General features: G+C 45.6%; 1 protein-coding gene across 3 annotated transcripts in view; it reads left to right on the top strand.

Annotated features, from left to right (window-relative positions):
- Nucleotides 1-18859, top strand: part of nav2a (neuron navigator 2a) — a 198625-nt gene that overhangs the window by 83948 nt on the left and 95818 nt on the right. For 2 of the 3 annotated variants that reach the window (XM_070959049.1, XM_070959057.1), the window contains exon 1: nucleotides 16409-17312. The exons of the other annotated variant lie outside the window; for it this stretch is intronic. In XM_070959049.1, the coding sequence (XP_070815150.1) occupies nucleotides 17094-17312 (219 nt within the window). In that variant the 5' untranslated portion in view covers nucleotides 16409-17093. Of the gene's footprint in view, nucleotides 1-16408; nucleotides 17313-18859 lie in introns of those variants that run through there. 3 annotated transcript variants of the gene reach the window in all.

An 18859-nucleotide genomic window follows, 5' to 3' on the forward strand; every position in this document is an offset into this window, starting at 1 on the left:
AGCCTTGTATTGAGATAGGGAAATGTTATTGTCCAAATATATTCATTCAGGCAGCACAGGAGCGAGCGGCTGCTCCGAGACTTCATTTAAAATCACTGCACGCTCCTCCGCCGCTGCCAATGGACGCCTGCTGAATAGTTTCTGAAGAGCTGCCTCGGGGTGACTACCAGTGGATGGTGGATGGTCCCATACGGCAGCGAGGCGTTTGACAGCGCGCAGCTCCTCAGCTGTTTCATCTGAACTGTTGTAGCGCTCATCAAAAGTTTGCGCTCGCTGCGGCTGGTCGAAGCTAATGAATTCAGCTTGTTTCCTGCTCTGAATGCTGAAAGGCACGATCACTTTTCCTGCGTAGTCATGCTGCCGTGCTGTTTTACCGGTAACACTGCAAAATAGGGAATTCTATCAGTCGAGCTCCTTTTTCCGGATCTGCTTGGGTGTAATGTGATAACGTGCTCGTACTTTCTGACATAAACTCAATTGAAAACAGTTCAAAGACAATATATTTCATGTTTTTCCTCATCAGCTTCATTGATTTTAGTAACTATCTGCTTATTCTGAATCAGATGCAGCAACACGTTTCAAAGACAAAAATGTGGAAAGGTCCAAAAACACCTGTTTGGATCATTCCACAGGTAAACAGGCTCTTTGGTAACAGGTGATAGTGTCATGATTGGGTCTGAAAGGGGCATCCCAACTGCTACTGCCAAAACTGCTGGATTTGGAGGACACAGCTGATTAGATTTTACTGGTGAGGGTTTTATTTCATCATAGCTTTGACACATCAGAGCTTGAGACTTGATTCCAGATCCTCAGAGCGTTTGTCGGGTGCAGACATCAGTTTAACAGAACAGTGGTCGTAATGTTCGGCAGTCATCCTCAGCGAGGCAGGATGCTGCCGCTCTGCTAATGCTAACGCTCCTCCTCAGGAAAGTTTAGCCCTTGTTATTAGAGACAGAGAGAGCGAGAAAGACAGTGAGCTGAACTGGGTCACTCATGATACTGATGGAGGGAGCAGGAGGGAGAGGAGTAAAAAGCGATAGGAGGACTGTAACCGAGAGTATTTGTGGCGAAATCCTGAGGGAGCGAGCTGCCCGCCACTCTCAGCATCACACAGCGATTCAGCCACCAAACGTGCTTACCTCCTCATATCCATGTTTAACAGAGGCATCCATTGTGTGTGTGTGTGTGTGTGTGTGTGTGTGTGTGTGTGTGTGTGTGTGTGTGTGTGTGTGTGTGTGTGTGTGTGTGTGTGTGTGTGTGTGTGTGTGTGTGTGTGTGTGTGTGTGTGTTGCTGTGGAATTGGACCACAGGGGCTGCAGGATAAGGGTGGAGGTAAGTGAAGGTTCAAGGAAAGCATCTCATGAAGGCATTTTTCAAGGTTTATGTGTGTTTGTGCACACACTTCTGTGTATTGTTGTATCGGTGTGTGTGTGTGTGTGTGTGTGTGTGTGTGTGTGTGTGTGTGTGCGTGCGTGCGTGCGTGCGTGCGTGCGTGCGTGCGTGCGTGCGTGTGCGCGTGCTGGCCCCTCAGTGTGTCGGGAGGGGAAGGAGCTGGCAGCGACGCTGATGTGATCTGACATGGTTGAGGCTTGTAAAGGACGCTCCGGGCCTCTGTGGCTCCCAGCGCAACCCCCCGCTTCCTTGTCGTTTCCTCCCTCGCTTCCCTCGCTCTGCCTTTCCATCCTCTCTTCCCTTCCCTCGCAGCATCCCTCTGTCCATCTCCATCCTCTCTCCCTCTGTTTGTTTAGGCCTCTTGCCTTTTGGCCGTCTTGCAGGATCATTTCATGGTAATTTAGAGCGGGTGTCTCCAGCGGGTCAGGCATCTGTGTGTTTTTCTCTCTAACGCTCTTTCGTATCGAGCGCTGGCTCTCTGCTGTACGCCTCTCGCCGTTGCAGTGATCATCCGCTGTCAGCTAGTGCGACCGCTGCGTGGAGATGAGAAGGTGCAGGCTCGGCCTCTTTATCTGTCACGGTCACTTCTCTGTGAGTAAATCCGCTGAGGGTAAAGGCAAACCAAGGATATCCACTAATGAAACAACTGCGTAGAAACACGACAAAGCCTCTTTTTCATGATTCAGCCGTTGGGATGCAACACTGCAGCTCCTGCAGAAAACTCTCTAATGGGGATTTGCTGCAAAGGGCCACTGGACCAGGATGCATCCCAATGCACGAATCAGGTCTGCAAAGAATACCCCGATGTCATTAGGGTCATCTCGGCTTATGCTGCTGCTGGTTGCAATGACAATATAAGCATATTTGGGTTAGATAATGTTGAACAGTGGTCTTTGTATCAGTATTTATTTGCTTTTTAGGAAAGTGAAAGTTGGATATGGTAAATTGGTTATATTAATCTAGCGCTTTTGTAGTCTGAAGACCACTCAAAGCACTTTTACAACACAAGTCTGCGTTCACCCTTTTGCACATTCATACGATTTCAAGCTTTTAACCGTTCGATGATGGCACAGCGTTGGGGTTTAGGATGCTTTGACGTGTGGACTGCCGACAGTTGTTGGTATTTACTAGGCACTGAGTGTCAAGGGCCAATGTGTGATTTTGTATTGCATTTCAACACTTTAAGGCTCACAGATGGTTATCATTGCAGCTGCTGGTGGAAAAATAACTCCAATGAAATGCATTTGTCGTAACTGTCCAATCGTATTTTAGCACCTTGACTTTGCTGGAGACTCGATGAAAAATGAAACAGAAGCTTGAATAAAAGATTTCATTTGATTTCATACTGTTTCAGGCCTCAAGGCAGTCGAAGCTGCAAACCTTGAACACGTTCAACCTCCTGCATTCTCTGAATGTTCAACATTCAGTTTCCACGCTTTCATGTTTTCGACTGTCTGAATATGAAGAAGAGACGCTGGCGCTCCACGGCCTTCAGCGCGCCTCTTCAGCCGAGTCCTCCTCAATCCTTTACCCCGTGTTGTCATCACAAGGATAAACACACTCATCCTCTGCGCCTTTCTTTTCCCTCTCCTCGCCCTGTGCCGCTGCACCCGAGGCTGAATGTTTGGCTCAGGGTTGGCATGAATACTCTGCAGAAAACAGGATTAGCGGCGAGCGGAGAGTGGGCGATGTGGAGCGGGTGCCTTCTTGACCCAGCACGCTGTCGGAGGCAGACCGGGCACACTCACTAAGCTCTTTAAAGGATTGCTTACTGATAAAGAGCACACCTTCTAATCTGATCTCCAGATTGCCACCGTCACAAACAGCAGAGGTGCATTTAAAGCGGCGCCTGCTGCAGGAAATGCACCACTGGCTGGCTGAACAGCAAGCCAGGTGTTATTGCTTCTGGTTGAGTGAGTGGTCAAGGACAGTCGTGAGGATGTGAATGTGAATGACGCCGGGTTTGATTTGAAAAGCAGCAGTTCTGTTAATCAGGTTTAGATCCTTTGATTTTCATGATGCTGTTTGCAAATTAATTAAACGTTTGTACTGTTGGGACGTTTTAACATTTGGAGCATCCAGGTAAAAACAAATATAATATGTTAGCATCACATGACCAACTGTGCCTGGAAGGAGCATTTGTACGTACGCAAGTTTGGTGTCACGAAGGCTCGATTTTTCCATTGTATAGGAAACAACACCAGCTCTTGTAATTCAAATGAGGCTTTTTCACTTGTTAGCACGGTTGGATTTGAAGTTGAGAAACTGAAACGTTTGTGGTTGCACCTGTCACACCAAATCCAGCTGTCCTTTTCAAAGCTTTCCAGGTCAAATGTGCGTTTGGAGGATTTAGATTCAGACGTGAATAATGTGGTGCCTTTAAATCCAAGTAAAGATGAGAAACTTTCAGCTGTTAATCATCATAACGCTGATAAATCTTTAGCTTTAGGAACGTTTATCCTGGAAATAAAACCTTTTAATGCTGCACCTCACAACAATATTTGTTTTCCTTCATTTCTTCCATCCAAGCGTCCAACCAACATTATCACGTTCTCATGAGACTCATAAAAGAAATGAAAGGATGAGGTTTCTTGTTTCTTGCTGCAGCTGCTACACTAAATGGAGATTTCTCCGGGGGGCCGCAGCGCAAAAAGGTGGTGAAAACATCAACATTTAAACAGTAACCTCCGCCCGCAGCGTGAGAGCGGGGAGCCACATTCGAGCTATCGTGGCCTCGGTGCCTCCGTGTGGATTCATCGCGGCCAATTTGGCTGACGTTGAGCTGTGGCGTGGAGCTCTTTGCTTTTATTCTGGGGGATTTCCGCTCGCAGCCTCCATCGGTAAAGCTTGGCCAATTAGCTGCTGTGAATAGCGATGTTGATGCTTAAATGCCAAGCGCTGCTGTGTGTGTTTCCATCCACAAACTGCTCTCTCAGAAACACGTTGTTGTACGCTTCGCCCACGCACACAAAACCCTCGTTCTGCCCGTCCTGTCCGTAAATGGCTCGCCGAACAGGGCTGAGTCTGGAGCGTCTGGGCAGGATGCTGCTCTTTGTTTTATTCAGCAGCTTGTGGCGCAGCCCGTCTATTAGAAACATCCCTGCCAACCTCTGCCAAATTAGAGCCTTTAATTGCTGTTCCATTTTGTGGCTTGGAGTCAGTGTGTTTCCTCTTCCCAAGCTGTTTGGCTTTGAACATTTAAAAGTCCTGCTTTCAAACTTACAAGGTTTTTTACAGCGTTTCATAAAATTCCATTCGTAACCCTTGAGTTTCCATCAAAGCCTCGAGGTAGGAAATGAGGCCTTAGACTTGATTTCCTCTCGCTCTAACCGAAATGCTTACATTAGGACTCTTATTTGTTGTTTGCGGTGGTGTTCATTTCCTGTTTGCCTTTGAGGATCCTGACAGGAGAGTTGCGTCGATCCCACAGCGTGTCTGCTGTTCTTCACTGTCTGCCTCAGTGTGAAAGGATCAGAAGTTTGTCCTGGTTAAAGCAGGTGCGCGAGCACTGCACGTTTAGCTCCAATCGACCTGGTTTAGGTTTTATTGGCTTGACATCACCGTGCAAACGGCATTACCTATCAAGTGGAAGCTGTGAGTAAGTGGGGCTAAGCTGGGTGGGCAGCACTTGGCAGCCCGCGGGCAGAAACAGGCCGTAAACGTGAAGGGTGGCTCCCCCGATGATTTCAGCTGGCCCAGGTCCAAACACACCCCCGTGTTCACTGATACACTTTCTGGAGTTTGCTTCGTTGCTGTTGAAGGACGGATTGACTATTATTTTGACATCTTATCTTCACCACTACCCTTCTTTCCTCTTGGATGATATTTCAAAGGAAATTTTGCCAAATTGGTTATTTGTTCTATTCTGCAGCATCAGGCATTCCTTGTGATTATTTTGCTTTGCTTTGCTCATTTTATGCGTTTTAGTTGTTTTATGAGCTGCTTGTACCTAAATTATTAAAAGAATTAGAGGTTTGGAAACACAGGTCGATAAAAATGTCTGTCAGCCGTCTCAGTTTATTGAATTTATGAGTGCATTTTGTTATTATGTGTAAGAGTAAATCCAGATATAAGAGTAAAATGAATGGCTGTCACAGATTCAAAGTTTTAAAAATATTTTGGGGAGTACTCGTTGATAAAATGGAAAGTATTGCTCGTGTGTATCTGCCTGTTACTAACACGCACTCCTCTTCTCCTCGTCTTTCCTCCTGCTCCCGTTCGTCCTTCCTGTGTGACGCTGTGACCTCCTTGTTGCAGGTAAGAAGTGCTTTTGTCTGCCTCTTGTTCCCCTGTCCCGTGTTGTTTCCTCAGCAGAGCGCCACTTTTAGATTCAGCTGAGCGTGAGCTCCTGTCAAACGCCGGGCCTCTCAGCAGAAGCCCGCATATGCATGCCAGATGGAGGTTTGAGGCTGCTGCGAGATGAATCTTAAATTTTGTGTGTGTGCTGTATTTGCATGCATGCGCATGCATTGAGTGTTTTGGTGCAGAGTACCCAGCCACGGGGGTCTGTCGGGGCCGAAGAGCTTCCTGCCAGTTTAGCCTGAAGTGATGGCAACACAGAAGAAAACAGAATAAGCTGAAGATGATGATGACACTGAAGATGAGACTGTGTTGATAGTTAAGTTGTTGGTCTTTGTTTCTTTGCTTTCCACTGTGCCTTCCTGTCAACCAGCACCGAACAGAGGACGCCTCCTGTGTTCGCTGTGTGGGATATAAAATTTAGACATGACTCTTAAACATCATCCCGTTTTGAGCTCACTCTTAAAAAACAACTAAACAATAAAATACAGTGTAATTACCTTCCAAAGCAGGCTGTGTAAGTGTTTCCTGATGTCAGACCTCTGTTGGCTGGACAACATTGTTTGTCAGTATCTTCAAAAACCCTCGCAAATCACACGACGATTTGTCGTAGTTTTTTGAGATCTGACACCATCATGGCCGAGGTTTGGCCAGGTTTAGGGAAAGATGGCGGTCACGGTTAAAAGAAACAAACCAAAACATGTAGCAAAGTGTTTCATCTGTTGTAACGTCGTGCCAGTTTGGCCTTTGGTCCTGACAGACAAGAGTCGAAATTCACACAGCGGATAGAAATTTCATTTGCATTTGCTAACAGAGAACAGCGTATTTAGCCATATTTTGGCAAAATTAAGACTGTTTGCAGCACGCTGAGCAGATGGATGGGAAGTGGAGACTTGGATTAGGCAGCAGGACTCATTTTAGAGGTTTTTATGAACAATTTGATGCTTTTTTTCCACAGTATAAAACTTGCCATTGAAATGAATTGAAGCAGGCTGCTGCTGCTGCCGCCCCCGAAGAAAACTTTTCACAGGCAGCTACGAGCCTGCGGGGGACAACTGTTTGATATTAGATGGACTTTGGGTGGAGTATCATTTTAAATTTTACTGCCCTTTAAAGCAGCACAGCTCGCTGTCCTGAGTCCGACATCTGCGGCAACTCAATATGATGCTTTTATTGAGTTTTACACATTAAGACACCTGGAAGAGATTAAAGTACCTGACTGCAAAGGGGGTGAAGGGCCGATGATACACTCAGGTGTTTAGAAATGACTGGAACTGCCTGAAGTATCCTGAGCTTCTCATAGCAGACAGGTCAGATTATACACACACGCACAACACGGCATGCAAATACGGACTGTTTTGCAGCCTCTGATGAATAATGCATCAGCGCAAACAATCACCTCGATAAACCCGCACCAAATTTCCAGCACTTTGTTTGGTGAATCACATTAGCATTTTTTATCTCTGAAATCCTCTAATCCGTGATCTCCGCTCTCTTTAGCTCACGCTTTGGTTCTGCCAGCGTCGGGCTCCCGTCAGTCGCCACGGCCTCTCTGTAAATATGTTTGTTGAGGGAAAGAAAGTGTTTAGGTTTATTCCCCTGTATGGATTTCTGTTCATGCTGTGGAGGTTTATCTTGCAGCTGAAAGGCTTTTTAGTTGCATGCATCAACAAACATTATATTATTAATGCTCCGTTGAATATACTGTATCCATGCTCTATGTGCTGCATGACCGGGTTTAATGCCTGTTTAATAACGTTGGAAGTCTGAGTTTTGGGAAAACGGTCGTCTGCTGAATTTTTTTCGCTTCAAATTCTTCATCCCTGCATCCAGACCACCACACTAATGAGCCATTAGCTGTGTAAATGTGCTCTAGAAAGTTTTGTCGGCTGTGGGTCGGTGTGGATGTATGGACTCGATAATGAGCTGCGTATTCTGAGGTGGATGCAAAGCTCGGGAAAAAACATGCCAGAGCAAAAGAGTATTTTTAATCCATTCTGGGTATCTCCTCATCCTCATTCTGTCTCTTTCTCAGGAGAAACGCAAAAAAATGTATAGTTTGATCAGAGATGTTCGGCGCAGGTGACCTTGGAGCTTTTTCCTGTCAGGCAGCTTCAGCTCTGGTTCTGTCAAACTGATTTTAAACCTCTGTGCAGCTCCAGTCTGATCAAGTTTCACATCTGAAACTTGAAGAATGAGCGACTGCCAACCGGTGAGACCGTCAGGCGCTTTCCGTCTTTGGTTGCATGTTGCAGGTTTCTCACGTTCGGACCTGCTCTCGCGCACAGTTTGAGTTCGAGCATCATAAAAGCAGAACCAGAAATTTGAAAGCAGGCTGAAACGTGGCCAAAAAAAGAAAAAGTATGCTCTAATGAGGGAGAAAAGTTGGCGTAAGAAAGGGCTGACGGAAACAAAATTCTGAGTTTAATCTTGTTTCGTTTTGTTTTTGTGCGTCTCTTCTCTGTGTGGACAGAGGAGACTAATTAATATACAAATATAAGTAAAATGGCATCTTTGGTTGGGAAATGCAGACGATATTGAGGTTAATTATACTTTATTGTAAGTAGCCGGAGCAGAGATGCTCATCTAACCCATGTAAACTTCACACGGCATTGTAATTGATGGGAACATGCACTGATTTCTATTTAATTTTGCTGGAAACACATTGTTTTTGTCAGTGTACGCTTAACAAAGATGCTCTGACAGTGTGTTATCTGAGCATTTACCTGTGTGCACGTCCTTGTTTCCTGACTGTCATCTGTGTGCGCCCTCACAGAAGATCTACACAAATGAACAGTTTGTGATATCCGTTTAGTACAGCCTTAAGAAAATGCACTGATGAAGCCAGGACAGGTGCAGATCGACCTATCAGCCGCCTCTCCTCCCTCCCTCCCCATCCGGTCTGGCCCGACCCCTCCTGAAGCTGCTCCGATCTACATCTCTATTTCCGTTCCTCCTCCTCTCTTTCTCCCTGTTTCTCAGAACCACATCTGCCCTCATCTGTCTCACTTTTCTGTCCTATTTCGTCACTGAGAAAAAAGCAGTTAGTGGTTTCGTGTCGCAGCAGTTGGGGGGTAATTGCTATTTAAGCCCGGGGGCTCACGTCACACCGGCTGCTTTATTGCAACCCTCTTACGTGGTGGAATTTTTTTAATCTCACCCATATTGATTATTCTCTTCCTCTGCTGAGGAACAGAGAGTGATGTAGCTGAATGTCACTTGCTGCTGGGTGGGGGCTGGTGTTTTGGATATTGAGGCCAAGCACCAGCTTCTCAGCAGGGCTTAAACTGAACACTTGGAAGCATAAAGGAGGTCAGATCAGCTAATATTGACTCATGAACATTAAATATATCATTTGGAGCGTTTGCGGACATCCGCTGCGCTTTGGGGCTCTAATTTATGCTCTCAGACATTAGCTGTCCTCTCCTTCACCCTCATTCATTCATAAAATATTCACCGCTGTCTCCTTTGTCGAGGAAGAGGGGCTAAAACGGTGCGTAATGTTTGGAAGTGTTAACGTCAAATAGAGGATTCCTACAAGTTGTAACTGTAGTAATTACCATGAGGACAAAACATGTCCTGCGTTAAAGTGTTCACATGTAATTCCACCTTTAGCTAAGAAGTATGAAATGAGCGATTAAAGCCTGATTAGCTGGTTAATTATGCAGACTTAATTAAAAAGTGACAGTTTATTGTGTTTCTGCTTCACTTTTTCTGCTTCAGACAAAAACGTCCATCGGCTTACCTGAAGTAGGGCTGTGTCCACACACGCACACACACACACACACACACGCACACACACACACACACGCACACACACACACACACACACACACACACACCTCGAAGCTGTGACCGGGCTGACTTCTCCCTGGTTTCCTTATCTGTCACCCCAGTTTACTGCAGGGAGACTGTTGTTTGGGTGCTGCTGTCTCCACTGTCTCGATTTTACCCCATGTCTGACTGTGTGTGTGTGTGTGTGTGTGTGTGTGTGTGTGTGTGTGTGTGTGTGTGTGTGTGTGTGTGTGTGTGTGTGTGTGTGTGTGTGTGTGTGTGTGTGTGTGTGTACGTACTGTACACTTGTGTAGCGTGTGTAATTTTTATGATTTTTCTCTCATGTCTTTGTTGTTGCTCACGCTACAATGGTTACGTTATCTTCTGTGCTGAAGTGGAGATCTGCCTGCTCTATTTCTTCTTCTTCTATCTTTGTGAGGACCACTTTGAGTTTTAAACCTAGAGACGCGAGGTGACGGCATTTTGTCAGTTCTTCAGAGGATCATTAGAGCGATAAGCCTTGGTTTTAAGGTTAAGTCATTATGTGTTTTTTGAATCCTAAAATATTTCCTTTAAACAATCACATATATTTTCTTATTCTAGAATCAACAGTCACTTTCGCCTTATTCAGTCATGATATTGGAGCGTAAAAATAGTTTGGGGCAGGCTGGCGACCTTTGTTGCGTCCCTCCTTTCCTGTCACCTCTCCGCTGTCGCTAAAGCATAAAATCCCCAAAGGGATGATTTAAATGACGTAAAGATAGCAACACTAGAGCAGCAGAAACTCCACCGACAACAAGTGCAATTACGCCGTCAGTCCGTCAGATAATCAGACAGGTTGGGAACAAACCTCCAGGTTGCTCAAATTTAGTTGGACGAAAAATCGAGACAAACGACCCAAACTGTGTGCAAACATCTGTCGTAGTTTAAATAAATAAAAGTCCTGCTGTTCTCACTGTAGCTGTGTACACACACAGTTTTCCTGTGCAGTGAGGGATTACAGGATCTCTGATGCTTCAGACGTGCTCACTCTCTGGTTTACCTCCAAATGATGTGGTTTAGATAATCTGTCTGAACTGTAAGTGCTGGTGTTTCTCTGTCTTTGTGACACTTTGATGATGATGATGTCATCATAGCCGGCCATCGGAAACGTGGCCAACGCTATGAAAATAACACCCAGGATGTAATGAACTAAAATTTCCTTTTAAACAGATCATATACAGACAAAATGATGTGGATGATGGATGTCACAGTATTCGCAGTGTGTGTGTGTGTGTGTGTGTGTGTGTGTGTGTGTGTGTGTGTGTGTGTGTGTGTGTGTGTGTGTGTGTGTGTGTGTGTGTGTGTGTGTGTGTGTGTGTGTGTGTGTGTGTGTGTGTGTGTGTGTGTGTGTGAGATGTTCTGCTCCCTCCGAACAGGCAGAAGTCAGCTCACAGTGATGACCTGCGTAGGTGACAGGAGAGTGACAGGACACCCCCCCACACTGCCCCAGAGACCCATTTAGATCACACACACTTCCACCCAAAGCCACACACACACATGCCACAGCTGGAGCTGGGCAAGGGCGCAAACACACTCGGCAGGATCCAAACTGACACACACACACACACACACACACACACACACACACACACACCTCTTCGCTCTCTCTCTCCGTCAGTCGACCGTCCTTATTTTCTCGCCCGTGTAGCTGCCGTACACCCGGCTCGTCACTGCTAGCTTCACGCCCAGCGCCCACGTTGTGTGAGTAGCAAATGTCCTCATGTCCATCTGGCACTCCTGGCCCTGTTGGTCTTAAAGTGAGGTGTGGTCCTGAGGCAGCGGAAAGGCCTAAACTCAATGGAGCATTGTCTTCCTGCTTTTTAAAGGAGGCATTATTCAGATAGAAAGATCCTCCTTGCAGGTGCAGATGACACTCTTTAATTCATGTTTAACAAGCAGAAGTGGAGCAGGACACACCCGACACGCAGACGCTGTGCTGTGGACTCGTTTCTCCTCCCCCAGCTCAAGCTCCTGAGCTGATTTGTGTTGAATATGCAGTAGGTGTGTTGTTGTTTATTTGTGTGTTTGTCCTGACACTGCGCTGTGTGTGTGTTGTGTTACCCAGTGTCACTTGAGCCGTGCCAGAGCCCTGCTGGGCTTCGTGGACTCGGCTCCTCACCCCTCTGCGATCCGGCCTTACAGCACTGCCACTGTTCATTATCGTAAATAACTTTGTCTGTGTGTGTGTGTGCGTTTGTGTGTGTGTGTGTGTAAGGAAATAGACCAGTGTGTGTAGGTCAAGTTGTAGATCCTGTGCTGTCACCGTGGAAATGTCAGGCCGTTGCTCCAGTTAACGCGGCTCTTGTCACCGAGAGTCCACTTGTTCTGCTCTGCTAGCTCTGCTAATGAAAACAATCAGCAAAGGAAGTGTGTGTGTGTGTGTGTGTGTGTGTGTGTGTGCAGCTTCATTTCATTCATGCTGCATAAATATTGAAATATAGGGGGTAGAATTAGCTGCATGAGGGCTATGGAAATGGATCACCGACAGCAGACTGTGAATACATACTTTTTAATTCTCGTATCATAAAGTGGAATTTGAAAAACATCTTTTCACGAAGGACGAATCACAGATGCTGAAACAGAGCTATTACTGATTCTGTACTTTTATTATTAGATATTCAGTTTTCTCAATTTGAATTAAACTGTTCAAGGTGCAAAACTGTGACAAAGCAAGAGTCCAGATTTACTCGACAACACTGAATAAAAGTCTGTTTCTGAACATTCAGTTTTGATCAATAAATTTTGAAACTAGAAACCAGTTAAAGAGTGTACACCACTGTCAAGGCTGCACAAGCAGCAGTTAACTTAAAACCCCAAACAAGTCTAGGACACGTTTGTCTAAAACGCCTCTTCAAACCAAACACTGCTGGCTGCTCTAGAACCATTTGAACGTTGTGGTCATTTGCTGTTTTTTGTGTCAGTTATTGTGATTGTGTCTTGAAAGAGTTTGCATTAATCCATTCATGAGAATTTTGGCTTTTTAACGGTATACAATGTGAGTTTAACGTAGCATTTGTGTCAATAGAAAAGTTAACAGGAAATGCTCATGTGGCCCGCTGGCGGGCCATCGGAACATAAGAGAAAATAGTAAGAAATGTTTGATTGGCTGCTGGTTGTAAAGATATTTGGAGAATACCTAAATATTTGCAGAAAACGTAAGGTTTTATTCAATGATTAATTGTGCCAAATGGCTCATGATTACTGAATTAATGACCATTTTATCATATTGTTCTAGCACCACCTACCAAAATTAGCAGGATGCCTAAGAGTAGGTATGTGCATGTCATCTTAATTTGGTTGGATCTGCATTATGAGTTAAAATCAAAAATACCAAAATAATTGCTAAATTGCCATTAGGAAAGCTGTTTGTTTTAGTAGTTAGGATAGGATAGTTGTAGGTCGAAGGCGGAACGAAGCATGGCCTACGTAATCATTCACCTTGAACCGGAGAATCAAACATTTTGCTTCTGTGCTTCATGAGCCAAAACATCAGGCTAAATGACCACATGATGGTGCTCTGGAGCTGGCTCTGCATTATTTTGGATTTTATCCCAATTTGGACTTAATACAATACAGTAAATATGACAATACAGTTGAACCTGACCCAACTTTTGGTGCAACACATTGTAACGATATCGCCAATCACTGTAATCAACTTTATCACTCTGTAATGTGAATCTAAAATATTTCTGCTGTTTGCTTACGATCACCCAGACAGCGAGCAGAATGATCACCACCGTGATACAAAACTCTGCAGAGTTTTAATATCCTGCCTCGTATATCAGCGTTTCACCGACACCTGAAGCAACAGACCCCCGATAACGCGCCCCTGTCAGACCATAAACCACGTCAGGGAGGACGCCTCCAGAGCTGGCCACAGTTCAGTTTGTAGCACCACTATATCATTGATGCATCTATGCAGTTCATATATAATCCCTGTTGACCCTGATCTCGCTCTATTGCCACAGCGCTCGCAGCAGCCATCTACCTCACACGACTGTTTATTTTTCTAAGAAGAAATACAGTATAAGCACAGAGCAGAGCCGGCCGTGGGTGTCCTAGTTAGTGCTGTCAATACCGCCCATTTCCAGCCAAACTGGCTCTATTATTAGCCTGCACTGTACTGCCATCAGGTATCTTCAAAGCTTGTTACATAAATCACACATGACTGTTTTTTTTTACTGCTGTGTTCAGTGCAGTTGTGATCTGTGAGGGTCTGCTACATGTTTACCGTCACAGAGGATAGCAGGAAAATAATGGAAGTTTCCCTTGTTATGCTACGCTGGGCTCTGTGTGTTTTTCTTCTTTCCGTTTTAGAAATGACAGATTGACATCTGAGCCTGGCGGGGTGGAGTTAATGTATTTTCCTTTATGTTTCAGTCAGCACGGCGGTGTGTGTTTTGATGTCAGGATATGGGTGTATTTTCAAGCAGGGAGGCCGTCTGGCTTTTCACTCATCGCCACTTACAGCATTGTCAGTAATTCTGCAACCTTCAGTTAGTGATTATTGAATCATTGACTGTCTGACTACTGAAAGACATCCCGAATCCATAAGAAACCTGTAAAACGCTTCAAAGTCGTGGAAGGAAATTAGAAACTGCTGCTTTCCGCTGCTGAAGACACGCTCAGTCCGATCAGCTTGTACCAAGATTTAGAAAATCAGACCTGCAAATCTGTCATCGCGTAAGATGTTTCAAATGTTTGGACCGTCAGCATCACGTATGTCTGCGCACACACACACACACACACACACACACACACACACACACACACACACACACACACACACACACACACACACACACACACCAAAACCACGCCAAATCATAATCAGATATTAGCATTTACATAATTTAGGATTAATGTAACAGGATAAAGATTAACATACTAACCACATCCTCTCCTGGATTAGATCACTGCTCTTATAAAGTCTGTGTTAGGGGTGTGTGTGTGTGTGTGTGTGTGCATCTTACAGTCATCTGTACTTCCTCTAATTCCATCTCCTCCTCTGGTTCGCTGCCGTGTGAGCTGAGTTGATCCTTTCAAATTGAACTGGAATATTGAAATACTGACGATTGGGGACAAAATTTGTCACATTCGAGCTTCCAAGATGATGCATCACACTAACACTGATGATCGTTCTGCCACCATGTGATCGACATTATTGATAATCATTACCATATTGCTGTTCAATTTGGTACATGCTGCATTAGTTGATTAATCGATTAGTCCATAGTTAATCATCATTTTAAGTGGTAGGTTTTTAGCTTTAATGTATCACTACAACAAGCAGTTTGAAGATTTGAAGATCACCAAAATAATGGAAATAAATGATCCTTAGTTGCTGCTCTACTGTGCACATTCATTTAGTCATTCCTGGCTTTCAAAGCCTGATGAGCTGCTGGCTGCACTCTTGTGGTGTTTGGGGTTATGTTCTCACTCCTACCAAGCCAAAATTGTATTGGAAGACATTTCAGACTCAATTTTTGGTCACACTGCGATTATATTTGGTATCATGTTTTATGGCTTTCACCCGGTTAAAAGAGTTAACGCTCCAGAGCGTCGTTAAGCCGCTTCAAGCATACAGCGACCAGCGCAAATGAGTCTAAAGGCTTTAAGTCGAGTTTCCATACCTTGATTCACCTAAAAATCTGCATGTAAATTCTTTAAATTTGCTGGTGATGGAGGAGAAGAGGCGAGAGCGCAGAAGCTTCCCTCCCCTGCCTTTTCTCCTCGGCTCTGCGGCAGGATTTGAGCCGACACCTCGGCAGCCTTCACTAAGCCTGCTGGGAGTCGGGCTGATCTGACACGAGTCCACTAATTGGCCAACCTCACACTTAAAAAAGGGGGAAGCTTAATGGAGGCAGAAGAGGGCGAGAATACAGAGAAGAGAGTCTATTAATACAACATTTTCAGCGGCTGTTACACTGTACTTTCTGAAAGTGAACAAGCAGCACTTGAAGCACGACACGCTGATTTAGTTCAGTCATTTAACTGAACAAGAAATTATTTGTCAGTCAGCTGATCAGTTAATTGTCTCTTCACTAACACGTATGTGCATATACGCTTTCTAATTGACGTTGGTGAATCTCATCATGGCTGTTTTAGCTCATGATGATGCATAACAGTGTTTTTGGGTGCAGGACTTGAGGAGACCTGGTCATTGAGTGTATTTTTGAATATATATACATATAGTACATGTAGTACAGCCGCTAGAGGAAAAGTCAGGAGATGACCAAAGTCATCAGGGTTCATCCTCTGGTAACCATGATTATTTGTACAGAATGTTTTACAAAACCATCCAGAAAATGTTGAAAACCTTGACTGGCTGGTGGCAAAATGTAAAGCCAGAGGACCACCAGTGTCGGGGTGCTTCATCCTCTGGGGAACATGAATAGAAATATAGATATTTCAGTGTGGACCAAAGAGCCATGCCGCTTGCACGTGACAATGCTTGGCTTTGCACGAATCTAGTTTTTGTTAAAATACTCCTAAAATCATATTTTTTTTACAGAACAGAAATGAAGCTTTCTGTGCAAAGTACACTGTTGAATGTGACCCACAAGGACTAATTTGCCTCATTTCAAGACAATCCCTCTGACTGCTGGTGGGATTCAAGCCAAAGTCATTCACTAGCTAATGAAACGATCAGACGGAACGGAGTCAACGTCCACGTGAGATCAAACAAGCCGATGTGCATTTTTCTTGTATGAAAGCAAAGTGAGACATGCAGAGGAGGAGAGAGGCAGGCTGCAGGAGCATACTGACTCGATGTGTTGAGCTCTTCTCCACATATGTCAGTCCTGATCTAAGCCACACCTGCTGCTAACCAGGACTTAGCAGAGAGGGAGAGAGGCAGCAGAGTACAGTGTGTTTCAGGCTCTGCACTCACAGGCTGAGCAGTCACTGAAGCGAGTGGTCGCCGTGTCGCTGTCGCCTTTTCCTTTTTTTCTCTCCACCACCCGATCCCAGCTCCCTTCTCTCCTCTCCTCGACGGAGCTCGGTCCTTCCTCCTGTCGTCCTGAAGCGATGGTGTAATTAACAGGGCTCTGCGGGAGAGGAGCTGCTCTGCTTCCTATAGGAACCTTTTGCCAATCGCTGACTCTCTGTCAGTGCTGGGAATGCATGGACGGGAACGCTCGCTCTGCCAGCAGGCAACTGGGGACTCCTCTTCGTGCGAGGTGGGAATTTAGATTTTCTTTCCTGGACTTTGCAGAGAGGCTTCTCTCATTTCTGCCTGGACGCAGAACAGTTTGAGAAGGATTTGGTCTTTTCCACATAATATAAAGAGCTGAAGGAAACAGGTGGCACCGGTGGGTGTTAAACCCCTCCACTGCATGTTGGGGAGCTCAGCTCACCCCCCTGCCGAGATCCAGCAGGAGCAGCCAAGACCTGGACAAATTACACACATTACTTCAACCAAGAGGTGGATCGGGTGAAGACTGTGTGTGTTTCTTCAATCTGGTAACACTTTCACACTCTCAGAAGTAGCTGGATCGTATGCGAGTCTTGCCGGGCAGTAGCAGGATTTCCCTCTCAGTGTGAAACGGAGGAGAGTGCGCGGTCATCAGGCGGCCAAGGAGAAGATGCCAGCCATCCTCGTGGCCTCAAAGATGAAGTCGGGACTCCCCAAACCCAAACCGGTGCACAGCGCCCTGCCCATCCCCCAGACCCACAACAGGCCGTCTGCCCTAGCTCTGCCTCCGGCGCCCGTCAAGACCCACATCCCCTCGCTGGGCCAGAAGGCGGGTTCAGGACCCCCGAGAAGCACCACGCCAGCGTCAGAGGCTGGAGGAAACCCTCAGGTCAGGATGTCAAACTCCCACCGCCACCCCTGCCTGCTGTGTCCCTCCACTGTCCTTTCATTTGATCTCCGTCCACCTGAGTACTGTTACTTATTAGTCACTCTTGAATGAATGTGTGTATTCTTGGTGTGCAATCGTTTTGAACTCACCAAGTGTTGCTTTTATTTGTGCATTAATTAAAATTAGTGTCTAATTTTACTAATTAGTAATCCATGTCTTCAAATGAATAACCTAAACCCTAACCCCATTGTGATCTAAATGCTGTTTTGTGGGATTTTACTGTCCAGCAAGAATGAAATGATGAGGTAAAAGTAATAACTTTGAGTCTTTCTGGCAGAATAATCAGAAGCTGTTCAGTCCTGGCATGAGAAGTCACTCAGTCATTTCTTTCAGCTGTCGTCAGTCACTTCAGATCGTGTCAGTGTCTCTCTGGTCCTCCTGCTCTCTCGGCTCTTTGACTGAGGATTTTTCAGCATCGCCACACTTTCTCTGGCTCAGTTTAGCATCACGGACTCACGAGGCCAAATTCAGCGGGTTCCTGGAAGGAGAGGGAGCAGGCTGCGTCTCTGCTGTCCAGGATGGCAGCGTAACAGGACGTCAGGGTGGCTGTTTTGTTGTGTTTGTGAAATACTGGCTGCGCTTAGCAACCCCACACAAACGGCTGCAACGGCGGAGGGACCGCTCCAACGCCATGTAAGGCAGCGAGGGGAAGGAGGTGTCTGTTTGTGTGTATTAGCGAGCCAGCAAGTGCATGCTTGGCAACCTGTCCTGACAGTGAGCGTGACTTGGAGCCGCTGTTGTTTAGGAGACGAATCTGAATCCGGCGTGATGACGGTCGCGTGAGGAGGAGATGCAGGAGCCCAGCGCCGCCGGACACGGCACGCGTCCACTGCTGGTGTCGTTTGTTTTGTGGCTAATCACGTTTTCTCGCTGACCTACTTTCCTTGACTTTCTCTCTCTCTCTCTCCTCCCTGTCCTCCTTTCTCTCCCTCTCTCCATCCCTGTGGTGCTGATGAAGCAGCCTTCTTCACCCTCGGCTGGGTTAACCCTCGACCTTCCTGACCAGCAGCGGTGATCAGTGCTGGCTGTGCGCATGTGCGTGTGCGTGGAGGCACATTTACGTGTGTTTTTAGGAGGGAATCACGTCACAGCTGCTGGTTTTACCCTCATAGCAAATTGAACCCTCAAGGCCTTTTAAGTCAATGCTGGCCGTTTTTAACGAGAGTACTCTAAAATATGTCGGTCAGCTCATTTTATCAGGCGCTTATTTCTTTACTGATTGATTAAGTGACAAATACAGACCAAAAATGAGTTAATGTGTCCAAAACTGTAACATTTTTTATCTTTTAGACACATAATCCATTGATCTATTGATGACACATTCATTGGTCAGGTAGATGTCAACATATTTTAAGATTTGTCTCATGTGCACTTTGCATCTATACACATGGATAAACAATATTTATGAGGATTTGGATTTTTTTGTAAAGAAAAAGAAATCGGAACGACCATTAAAATGCTGATTTATGGGCCTTGAATAAAAAGCA

Source organism: Chaetodon trifascialis, chromosome 1 (genome assembly GCF_039877785.1).
Source record: "Chaetodon trifascialis isolate fChaTrf1 chromosome 1, fChaTrf1.hap1, whole genome shotgun sequence".
NCBI classification, from domain to species: domain Eukaryota; kingdom Metazoa; phylum Chordata; class Actinopteri; order Chaetodontiformes; family Chaetodontidae; genus Chaetodon; species Chaetodon trifascialis.